Source organism: Ichthyophthirius multifiliis (assembly GCF_000220395.1).
Source record: "Ichthyophthirius multifiliis unplaced genomic scaffold scaff_1120509251183, whole genome shotgun sequence".
Lineage (NCBI taxonomy): Eukaryota > Ciliophora > Oligohymenophorea > Hymenostomatida > Ichthyophthirius > Ichthyophthirius multifiliis.
This window is the reverse complement of record NW_004086124.1, coordinates 46,606-59,377: the sequence shown is the minus strand read 5'-3', so window position 1 is coordinate 59,377 and position 12,772 is coordinate 46,606. Positions and strand designations below refer to the sequence as shown.

The 12,772-nt window shown below is 17.9% G+C and overlaps 1 protein-coding gene across 1 annotated transcript, besides 14 other annotated features; it reads right to left on the bottom strand. All coding sequences in view use genetic code 6, as the record gives it.

The window, feature by feature from the left end:
• Nucleotides 1-365: 365 nt before the first annotated feature.
• IMG5_155830 (hypothetical protein) lies at nucleotides 366-4,829 on the bottom strand (the record flags this gene model as incomplete). The annotated part of the gene is made up of 16 exons (XM_004030621.1): nucleotides 366-584; nucleotides 700-987; nucleotides 1,034-1,576; nucleotides 1,631-1,765; nucleotides 1,821-1,983; nucleotides 2,037-2,122; nucleotides 2,181-2,625; nucleotides 2,667-2,845; nucleotides 2,895-3,116; nucleotides 3,169-3,380; nucleotides 3,436-3,815; nucleotides 3,860-4,005; nucleotides 4,094-4,141; nucleotides 4,192-4,238; nucleotides 4,282-4,460; nucleotides 4,510-4,829. 16 exons carry the CDS (start codon nucleotides 4,827-4,829, stop codon nucleotides 366-368), a joined length of 3,612 nt encoding a protein of 1,203 aa, XP_004030669.1.
• Nucleotides 602-654: a microsatellite.
• Nucleotides 608-653: a microsatellite.
• Nucleotides 608-668: a microsatellite.
• Nucleotides 3,399-3,433: a microsatellite.
• Nucleotides 4,039-4,086: a microsatellite.
• Nucleotides 4,830-5,008: 179 nt separating the features above from the next.
• Nucleotides 5,009-5,049: a microsatellite.
• Nucleotides 5,050-6,648: 1,599 nt separating this feature from the next.
• Nucleotides 6,649-6,688: a microsatellite.
• Nucleotides 6,650-6,688: a microsatellite.
• A 651-nt stretch (nucleotides 6,689-7,339) lies between these two features.
• Nucleotides 7,340-7,390: a microsatellite.
• A 1,922-nt stretch (nucleotides 7,391-9,312) lies between these two features.
• Nucleotides 9,313-9,382: a microsatellite.
• Nucleotides 9,314-9,417: a microsatellite.
• A 1,574-nt stretch (nucleotides 9,418-10,991) lies between these two features.
• Nucleotides 10,992-11,026: a microsatellite.
• Nucleotides 10,999-11,023: a microsatellite.
• A 1,388-nt stretch (nucleotides 11,027-12,414) lies between the features above and the next one.
• Nucleotides 12,415-12,468: a microsatellite.
• Nucleotides 12,469-12,772: the final 304 nt, after the last annotated feature.

Genomic DNA, 12,772 nt, shown 5'->3' with positions numbered 1-12,772 from the left:
AGTAATTAAAATAATATAAATAGAATATTTCCTATAATATTTTAGATAATGTATTTAATTATAGGGTTTTTAAAGAGCTATAAATATTAAAAAAAATAAAAATATAAACAAAAAAATATATGTTAAAGAGCGATAACAAAATGTATAAATTATTAAATTTTAATATACATTATAATATCATTATAATTAAATTTATTTATAAATTATTTATTCATGTTTATTAATAATATAAGCAAATAATTTTAAATATATCATATTTTATAAAAGTTATTATAATATATAGGTTTTTAAAAATAAATAAATAATATGAACAAAAAAGTTACATATATTATTAAAATATTTTATAACCATAATTATAAAATTTATCACATATATCTTACTAAATTATATGTAAAAATGCAAGCATCTGTGATTTTTCTATTATAATTTGCTTAACTTTCTTTATTAGGTACATTAGCTGACAGCCTTTTTTTTTCTTTTAATTTAAGTTCTACTGCTTCATTATAGGAATACTTCATTTTATTTTATGAAGGCAAATAATCATAAATCATTCTATTAGTATCGAATCTTTGTTATAAATGTCCCTTAAAATAATAAAAAAATATTAATATATATATATATATATATATATATAAATATATATTTATATATATTTTATTATTATTTATCCTTATTTATATTTAAATAAAATAATATTACTTCTCTTTATGAATCTAAAACTCTACAAATAATTGAGGTATATTCCAAAAATTTAAATCCACTTCTTTTCTATTAAACCTTTTCCATTAAGAAATCCCAAGGTTATTTTTTATCTCTTTTATTTTCATTTCTTAGTTTTTTCATGTTTTTTTTTCTTAACTCATATAAAAAATTAGCGTTTACAGCTCCTTTTATTAATGGAATCTGGAATGTTCCTGATTATACATATCCATCGGGAGTAAAAACAGGGACAATAGTCCATCCAACATCAGTAAATTAAGGATTAATCTATATTTGTTTTAACAACAAAATTATTGATTTTTATAATAATTACGTTTTTAAAAGTTATGCTTTTAATATCCACTATAATACATTGATATCTATTAAACTCTTTATTAAATGTAGACCATTAATCATCAAATTAAGGACTTTAGGCTGCAGAACTCCATTTTAAAGTTGAAATTAAATGAACCTTAGTATTTATTTTTTATTTAAAAAACTAAAAAAAATATACTTCAGTCGAATCTGGTGGTAATTGTATAACTTTTTATTTTTCATTTATTTATAATTATTTTTAATATTCTAAATCTTCTTTTTTTTGTAAATAAGGTTTAAATTCAGGATCGTCCTCATCATCAGAACCATATTCTTTTTCTGCGCCATCAGGTAAATAAGGATAAAAGCCTCCAAAGGGTGGGTTATATGAGAAGAATGCAACATATATTTAAGATTCGTCAGGCACTTAATGTAATCCATCCAAATTAAACTTAACTCCTGATTATTAAGAATATTTTGCGAAATAGGTCATATCTATCATTTTAGTATCATCAGTTAATATTATATTGTCATCTAAGAATTAATATAATTCTGTGTTTTTCTTTTTTTTGTTATTATTAATAATTATAATTAATTTGAATTTTTTTTTATTTACAAATCTTTTATTTATATTCTTTCCTTTTATTATAATATAAGCTTATTCTTTTATACTTATATCTTCTCTTATAACTCTATAAGGAAATAGCTTTTTTTCAGCATCATTAGCTTCATACCAACTGGTATTATAAACCTTATTTATCGAACAAAAAATAAATGTATATATATATATATTTTTTTTTTTATACTTTTTTAGAATACAAAGGCCTCGGATGAAATAAACCTTTCGAAAGCCATATTTTTTGGTCAGGAAAATCCTTTATAGATAAAGCATTTAATCCTTTTTCATCCATAGGAGCTGCATAAATTCTAACTAAAATAGATGCACATGGCAATTTTTCAAGATTATAACTATTTTAATAAAATATATAAATTATTTATTTAATATTTAAAATAAATTAAACATTTTGTCAATAGTAAAAGGAACTACTCTTTTAATTTATTAAGAAAAAATAGGTAATTAATATGCTCCACTATATAAAAATACTTCCTTTTAATAGTTAAAAAATATATATCTTTGAACAAAAAATAATAGTAAAAATATATACAGTTATATTTTAACTAGAAGGGTGTTTTCCATTTTATCCAGGAGTAATAAATAAAGGAATAGCTGAATAACCAATAATTCTTATTTCATTAATGGACTTATCTAAAGTAACAATTGTCATTAAAACAATAGAAGAAGGATCTATATGCTCTTTTCTTAATTCTAATCTAAAATTACAAATAGGATTAAATGAAGTAGAATCAAGTTCAGGTAAACAAGAATTTTATTCGAAAATAGGCTCATAATTAACATTAAAAACATCTAAATAAATCCTAGAAACAGTCACTTTATCTGGTAAATATCTCAAACCGTCAATATAAAAATCGATTCCCATTCTTTTTTGAAAAGCTTTTGTTTTATACTACGGTTTAGGGTTTGGAATATAAGGACTATTATCTAAAATCTCTTGTTCTTCTTCAGGTTATTGAGAAGCTGGTTAAGGTTTTCTATTTTGTTTTTATTTTTTTTATTTGTTTTTTATAATTACGATTTCGTTTAAGATTTTAAAATAGATGCTTAATCATATATATATTGTTAGACTATTATATCAATCATTTTTCCTGTTTTTTATTGTAAATCTTCTCTTACAGGAGGCTTTACTGCCGGAGGTTCAAATAAATCTACAGTATATAAACCCGATTTTATTGAACCATCTTCTCTATTTACCTTTGTTTATAATAATTTATTAAAAATATTGAAAATCATTAGTAATTACTTTAATAAAATTCCAACCAATAGTATTATATTATCCTTTATAAGATTCAGAATCTCCAGGATTTGAAATACTCTTTGGAGGTTCCTTTTCTAAAACTTAAATGCCAATATATAAATCTTGTCTATTATTTTCCCAAAATGTATTAGGAATATTTTTATAAAATTTATATTCTTCTTGCCATTTTAATATTTCTCCAAATTATTTATTATTCATCATATTTGACTTTTTATTTTTTAACAAAAATATATTATATTTATATAGAATACAAATATACTTATTAGTTTTATTCAACTAATGGAATAACAGCCTCTTAAGGTAAATCTTCCATTTATTCTTCGGAATTAGGATTATGGACTGAAGTATAGAAATTACATTATTTATTATTATCATCTAATACTATTTTCGCGTCTTAAAGAAGTCCAATTAATACTTTTATATTTTATACTGGCTTATAATTTTAGATATTCATTACAGAAACAGAAAGACCTTATTTTTGTATATTTTAAATAATAATAAATAAAAATAAAATAAAATAAAAAACCTTTTTTTTGTTTATCATCAGATGGTCTTGGAACATCATAATATCCGTTGGATTAAGGTTAAGGTTCTTAGTAATTCCTGTAGGATTAATCTGGATAAGATATATTTTATAACATTTAGTCTTAGTTAGGCATTGTGTATTAGATTTTTTATTATTATCTATATCCTAAATCATTTCTTAAATGAATTCTCGGAATTATATATTCATGCATTGTATGATCTGGATAACGAGATTTTTATTTACTGAAATCATCATCATTTGGATATGCTATTCTAAGATATATCCATGTACCTGGAATAGGTTCTAAATGCCGAATATCTTCTATTGTTATATTTTAGTCGGTTGGTGGATAATATATAGGACATTTGAATTTTCCTCGTCTTTTTTTATAGAAAGGTATAATTTTTTATAAATAAATAATTACTTTAGTTCTTTTTTTAAGTCAAATAAATCTAATTAAGTCCACCCTAAACTTTCTGTTTTGTTTGTGTTATCTCCTTTTTTCTTTGAAAAGGGAAGTTATACTTCCATAATTAATAAAGCATCAGTCGAAGGTGGTATGTCGAAAACCTTTATTTATATAAATAATTATATGAGTTTTAAATATATATATATATATATATATATATATATATATATTTATATATATATTTATTACTTAATGAGAATCTCCTATAATACATCTTACAGTTTCTGCACTTTCAACCTATATAAATAATATTTATGTTTTTATTGTTTATTTAAAATAATATATACTTCACAATCTTTTGCATCAACAATCTTAGGAGTATATAAAGTATCACCTTTCAAAATAAAATAAAAAAACACAAAACATAAAACAAATACCATTATTAAAAACTCCGAATACAACTTAGGCGAAATTATTTCTTTTAGGTAAACCCAAAATATAATCCCAATGTATGACCAATCCATCATTTTAATCATATTGTTTTAAACCGACAGTGGGTCCCATATCTTTTCTAATTCTTTACGCAATAATCCATTTTCTTTGATCATCATTCCATCTAAATATATATATAGATAATTAAAAAATAATTAAGTTTTAAAATATACTTTTCATTATCATATTATCTATCTTCTTCTCTTCTTTAGTATTCGAATTCTCTTCTTAATCTTTAAAGTTTTTATTCATTAGCTATTTTCTCCATTTCTGATTTCAAAGTACTTAACTCTTTATATTATTCCATTTTGAATCTATAAAGTTCAGTGCCTATAGGTATTCTGCTTAATATTCTTAATTAATCAACTTCTTCTTTCGCTAAATTTGCTAATATTCGCTCTTCTTCATCCAAATCTACACATCTGACTTCATTTTATAACAAAAATTCTTATTACTAAGTAAAAATACTGAAAGGGTTTTCTCCATGATCCATATATCCATGAATAGAACTATTAATTTATCCCAAAGTAAAATTTTGATTGTTTTTATAATCTAAATTGTTATTATTATTGTTATAAATTAAAGGTTATCCATTTTTATTTAAAAATACAGTATTTTAAGGAAATAAATTAATTTATTATTAATTTTCGATATTATTATTATTTTATTAATTTTATAAATTTTATAATTCTATTTATAATTTTTATAATTCTTTTTCTTTGTCTAAAAATATTTTTTCTTATTCTCTTTAGTTTTACATTTAATTTATTTAATCTTACAATCTTAATATTTATTTATTTTAAGGATCTATTGTTGGAGGTGATATAAATTCTTAATTATTTATAATTATAGGATTTTATACTTCTTTTTTTTAATAAAACTTGTCTAAGTTTTCTAAATTTTCTAAAAAACGATTATCTTTTCCTCCCGCTCTTTAATAATCTTATTTTATTTTACGAATATCATCAAGCATTTTTTCCGAATGATCTTTCCAGTTTTTATTTCTTTCATTATTTAATAATTCTTCCTCTTTTTTTTTATTTATTATTATTTAATTATTTAAAAATTATATTATTTTAATAAAAACTCTTTTCCTAAGGAGTTTTTTTCCGGTTAGTAAAATCTTATAATTACTGGTTTGAAAAAGGTCTTTATAAATCCTATATAGGCATATTATCCTAATTAATGTTTTTTTAGTTAGGATTGGGGTCAAAATATTTATTTTCTTTGATTCGAGTTTATTATTATTAGTTATTGGATGGGGAATAAATTTAATTAATGAGTTTATTCTTTTATTATTCTAATTCTAATTATTATTATCTTAAATTCAATATTTTTTCACTCCTTTCTTGATTTGCCATTTCGTTTATTTAAATGTTTTTATAGTCTGCAATATTTTAACCCTTTATTTTTATAAAATATTCATTTTTTTTAAAAAAAAAAAAAAAAATAGTACATTTTAAACTTCCTAATATAATTAATTAACTAATTAGTTTTATTTTTAATTTAACATATCATTTTTTCTTGCTAAGTATTGCATTTTTTCTATATTTTCAACCCCTTTGGTATTCCTTATTTCGTTTTTAATTTATTATTATTCTATTTAATTATATAAATCCAAATCTTATTTATTTGGATATTTATTTAATAAATTAGACATTTCAATATTATCTTATCTTTATTATTCTCTTTATTAAACTCTATCTTATTTTAATTTTTTTATTTGTTCTTCTAATTCTTCTTCTCTTTATTTTTGTGCAACTCTTTCTAATTTTTTAAATGCAGGGTCTTCTGTTTTTAATCCAGCTTTTGCTTATTATAAACTCATTTGTCCAGCTTTTTTTAATAAATTTTAATCTTTTTCATTTGGATTTATATTTGGCATTTATTATCCTAATCCCATTCTTAATTCATTATACTTCTTATTAAGTTTGTCAAGATCATTATAATCGCTATTTACACAAAACTTTTTATTATTAAAAATAAAAAAAAACACAGTTTTTTTTATATAATTTTTTAAATTACTTTTTTAACATGGTTAGCTAATTAAGCAGATGACTCGAATTTCATTTTGCATGATCTTTTTTAATATTTGATTTAATTTAATTTATTATTTATAGTACCCACATTCATTTAGTATGGGAATATATTAAGACATTTAACTAATATTTGACAAATTAAAGACTAATAGTATATATTAATTTTTTTTTAAAAAAAATAATTTTTTAAAAAAAATTCGATTACAAAAAAAGTATGAATAATAAAAAAAACTAAAAATAATTAATATAAAAAATTTTTTATAATTATTTAATTTATATATATATATATATATATTATATATTTATTTATATAATCACCTTTAATATATATAATTTCTTCTACATTTTTATTACCTATTCTAAATTTATTTTTATAATATTATTGTATATTATAAATCATATAATTATTTAAAATAAAATCTTTAAATTAATTTAAAAAAATACTATAATATAAAAAATTTGATTATATTTAATTAATATATTCATATATCAATCAAAGATCTTATTATATTATCTTCACAAACTTATCCTAATTTTTTTTTTGCAAAATCAATAAATTATTCTTTGATTTTTTAGCATTTTTCGAAATTCTAGAATTCTTATATCCTATACATAAACTATTAAAAAATAGCTATTAAGGAATTTAAGTTATTATTTTCATTTATTTTATTTATAATAGTTTTTAATGGAAAAAAATATTATTCAAGTAATTAAGGGCTTTCAATGTTATTAATTATTTCAACAATATTAGATTCTTAAATTTATATTATAAAAAATATACATTTATATATATTACATGTTATATATTAAGAATTAGAATTTGAAAAAAGGATAAAATTAATATATTTCTAATATATAATTTGTTTAATATCATTTCTATTATATTACTTACAAATTTCTTATAAAACAAGAATTTAATTTTAGTATTTTTTTAAAAATAAATCTAAAATACTCATTATTTTTGTAAAGTTATTCATAAAAATATAAAACTTAAATTATTCATAAAAAAATAAAAAAAAATATTTTTCTTCTAAAGAATCATTTTATTGAAATCCATTAAGTACCAATTATTCTAACTCTTAACAATAAAAAACATTTTGAGTTTCTTATTTTAAAGGAATTTAATCTTCAATAACTTTTACTAAATTAATAAAAAGTAGAATAAGTGTTTATACAATTGATTTATTATAAAAATTTATATAGTTTTAAGCAATTTCTTTAGCAAAATAAATAATTTAAGCTTCATAACATAATTGAGGATTATAAAAATAATCTTTTTCAATAAAAGAAAGAGCTTAAAGTGAAAAAATAAATAACAATATATGAAAATTAAAATAAAAATCAGATGAAAAATTAAAAGTCTAAAATAAAAAGATTTATATTTTTTTAAAATAAAAAGCAGGGATTGTTTAAGAAAAAGGTAAATATAAAAAAAGAGGTAAAAAAAGCTTTAAAATTTTTAAAATTTCTTTTTTATTTTTTTCTTCTTTTTACATTTTCTCAATTAAAATTTCAATAAAAAAAATTTCATTATTTTATTTTGCTAGAAAAACAAAAAAAAGTCATAATTTTGTTCAATTAGAAAATATATTATTTTCCAAAAAAAAATTCATCTTTATTTTATTTGATTATTTCGTTTATTAATACAATGCAAATTTCGCTTTCTAATATTTTCTACCAGCCAATATTCTCAATTATTTTTTAAATCTAATTCTCCTTTATAATTTTTGGATTAATTAAAGCTAACAAAAGCTTAGACAAAGGTTAAAAATTTCCTTCTAAAAATTATTTAAATTCTAAAATAAATTACTAATTTTAAATTTTAATTGAACAAATAATTCCTAATTAAGCAATTTATAAGCTCTATGCTTTATTTTTATAAAAAATGATCATACTTTAAATAATTTTAAGATTTTATTCGACAAAAAAAATATTTAATTAGCCAGAAACTAAAGTAATATTTAGAACAAGATTATTACTTAAACAAAGAAAACTATTTAAATTTTCATTTTTTTCCTCTGTTTTTTTAAGAAAAGATAATTATATAAAAACTTACTTTAAAGCATTTTTTAATAATATAATTAAGCTTTTATCTAATAATGTATTCAATTTTTCTATAAAATAAAAATTATTAGTATTTTTTTAATCATTATTTTCTTATTTTTATTTGAAGAAAAATGTTTCTAAAAAAAATCCGAAAATTCCCAAAAATTAAAAAAAAAGTTATTTTTGTTAAAAATTCTAATTTTAAGGTAATAAATAAACAAAGTTATTAATTATTTCTAAACAAAAAAAAGCTGATAAGAATTCGTTTTTGTCCATATATATTATTATAGTATTTATTAATTATTATATTTCATTTATTTCGGTATTAGTTTTTTATTAAAAGTAGTTTTTTATCATCAAACTGTAATATTATTATTATTATTTATCATTTATAGATTATTATTATGAAAATATTGCTTTTATTTAAAAAATAAGATTAAAAAAAATTTTATTTTCAATATTTAAATCTTGTAAATAAACATTTATTTATTATTACAATAATTATGGATTTTCTAAAGCTTAAAAAAGTTTAGCTTTAGCAAGATTTTATTTAAAAATTTAGTCGTTTTCAATTTCTTCAAAACCGTTTTCCAAAAAAATCAAAAAATAATCAATTTCATCATTTTGTAACTAATAATTAGATACATAATTAAAAATAAGATTTAGTATATACTTTTAAACATAAACATTAGAATACCTTTTTAGAATCTTTTAAGCTTTGTTTAATATAAATTTAAAATCATGATGCTCTTTAATTATATACTCGAAAAAATTCAAATTATTAAAATATATTAAGTTATTTATTTTGTCATTTTTAAAGTCTATTTATTTATTATTAATGGAATTTTTCTTTAAAATATTTTAATTAATTTTCGAATTTTCTTAATATAAATTATTATTATTATTATTATTATTATTATTATTATTATATTATTAATATTATTATTATTATTATTTTATTTATATTTACTATTATCATTTATTATTTAGTTATTAAATATTATATTTTTTTAACAATTTTATTTTTACATAATATGTTTTATTATTGGTAATTTAGTTACATTTATATTTTTTTATGATTCGATTTCTATATTTGATTTTTGTTCATTATTTTTACAATTTTTATTACTATCTTAGCTTTTATTTTAAGAGCTTTTATCTCCAAAACTCTTATTATTGTTGTTTTAAGAGTATCTTTAAAAACTTTCTGAATAAAGATTATTATCTAGTCCCGAAGCACTGCTAATTTCTTTATCTTTATAAGTAAAATTAATTAAAATATCATTTGTTTCGAAAATTTCCTTCAAAAAAACAAAATATTCTTCTTTATAATTGCATTCAAGTAATGTTTTTCTACAAAAAAATATATTCTACATTAAAATATATTCTATAGTTTCTTGCTGGAAGTAATCTTTTAATTTTTAAGTTAAAAAACATTATTTTATTATATAATTAGTTAGAAATAAAATAATAAAAGTAAAAAATTGTTCGAATTAATCTTAGTTTTAAATATCTTAATGCTCTTCTCCTTCAATAAAAGAATAAATGTTTTTTATATCATTTAATAAATGGAACAAATCTTTAAGTAAATAGTTTTCCTTTAGTTGATCTTTTTGTATATTTATTATTTATTCTTTTAGTTATTATAGTACTTCGAAATCTTTTATTCTGTTCATTGTTTGTTGATTTAATTTTTCTATTATTAATTAGATTTTTTCCATATCCATGTTTTTTATTAGTTTAGCTAAAATATAAATATTTGCTAATTTAATATTGCATTGAAAATAATATAATATTTTTTATTTTTTTAAATTATTAAATATTAATGAAATTAAAAGAATTAAAAAATTAAAATAAGAAAAATGTCTGAAAAAATACATTTTAAGAAATAGAAATTAATAGTATAAACAAGAAGCACATAAATCTAAATATTCTCAGTATATACTCTTCCAAAGACATTAAAAGCCTCTAAAATCTTCAAGAAGTAATGAAAGACAACTAGTTTTCTAAAAAATAAAAAATTGGAAGGTTAGAATTGGAAAAGGTGAAACTACACCTTAAAAATACAAAGGGGCAATAGTAATACACTTGCCAAAGGATTATTTATTGAAATATGTTAAAGAATAAAATATTAATATGGTTATAGCTTGTATTATATATAAATACGCTTATGAGAAAATTAGTATGTAAAATTCAATCAATAAATTAATGGCTTTTTATGGAGGTATAATTTGAATATTATATATTATTTTTTTTATTATTTGATTTTATAACAGATTTTTTAATTATTTATTTTTTAAAATAAATCAATTAAAAAAATTTTTTAAATAATTTAATTAATTTATATCCAAAAAAATAATATTATTTTAATATATAAACTATATTTTAAATTTATTTCTCAATTTAAATTTTTTTTTTTTTTTTTTTTTCTAATTTATAAAAAAATAATTTGTTTTATTATTTAATAAAAGAAAAACAAATCGATTTTTTCAAAATTTACAAAGCAAAAATTTAAGAAAATTATAATAAATATTTATATATATAAGATATTTAAAAAATATATTATTATTATAATTAATAATAATAATATAATAATAATATATAAAATTATAAATTTGTTTAAATTTAAATAAAAAAATGAATATAAAAATAATTATTAATGGAAATTGTTATAAACTAAATAAATCCCCAAAAACATATACAGAACTATAATAACAAATAGAGTATTAATTTTGTAAGAATCTTCCGAAAAATCCCATTATAAAATACTAAGATTAAGAAAATGACATCATAAATATAGAATCCGAATATGATTTCTAATGTTTTATTGAATTTTACTAAATGGAAAACCTTAAAAGTATAAAATTAAGAATTGAAAGTCAATAAATAAAATATTATTTAGATAGCATGAATTACACTATGTAAGAAAATTTAATTTAAAATAATTAAAATGAAGATTTTTTCAACCTTTATTTATAAACTTAAAACCCTTTTTAACTTTTAAATTTACATGAGATAATCCCATGTATAGAAACAATATAATAAACATCAAAAGAAAATATAATAATAGAAAATTAATAAAATCCATATTATTTTTAAGGTCAAATAAATGCAATAGAAACATAAAAAGAATAAAAAAATACATTTGATTTAACGGGAATTACATTCAATAATATAAACAGTTTAATCTTTTAAAATTCATAATCATTTTTTGTACTTGGAAGCGAAGAAGAGTTTCATAAAATCTCCAAAGCAGCTTCTTAAACAGAATTTTTTGCTAATGAATTAAATTAATCGCATTTAAATATTCAAAACCCTGGGTATATGTTTTCATATGATTAATTTTAAGAAATGGTAGATCAAATATAATAGTAAACTTTAACTATTATTAATGAAGAAAATCCATAATTACCTTCTTTTTAAAGAAAAAGATGTAAGTCAAATACTTTAAGAATTTAATAAAATATAAAATAATAAGGATATTCATAAAGAAGAAATTCTTTATAAAAAAAAGAATTTTTTTAATTTAAAATTTATCAATAGATTGTTTCTTAATGTTTTTTTTAATATTTTTTTCTTGTTTCATTTAGGGTAGTTATTCATAAAGATGTTTTTTGGCCAGAAAATAGTTTTATTTAATGCATATAAGGAGCTTTGGAAGGGAAAAAAATATTTATTTGTCCTTTTTATTAAAATAATATTTGTTTTATCTTATTTTATGTGGACTTTTTGGATGAAAATTTAACTAAAAATTAAGTTTATAAGACTTAATGGCGATTTTTTTAGTTATAAGATGATAATGATTAACTTTTCTTTGGACCTATATTAAATATTGATTTTTATTATTACTAAAACTCATTAGATAATTAAGAAATTTTAGATGAATTTTTATATGAGTCTTTTTTAGAAAAATAATCTGTTTAAAATAATAATAATATATATAATTAAAATATTGAAATTAGAAATATTATAAATAGTATTAAAAGAATTTTCTTTTAAAATTGATTAAATTATTTAATATATGAATAAATTTTTATTATATATTAACGAAAAAATATATAAAGATATTTATAATAAATATTATATATATATTTATTTATTTTTTTATATCAAAAAAAATTTATAAAATAAAATATTATTTATTTATTAATAATATTATTTAAAAAGTAAGAATTAAAATAAAAAATGTGCATAAAAAATATTATTATCATTATAATTATTTTAATATAGATAGTAGATATGATTATAGATTTTTTTTTGTTATTAAATAAAAAAATAAAATGAAATAAAATATAAAAATATATTTTATATAATAATTAATGAAAATATATTAATAAATATATATAAAAAA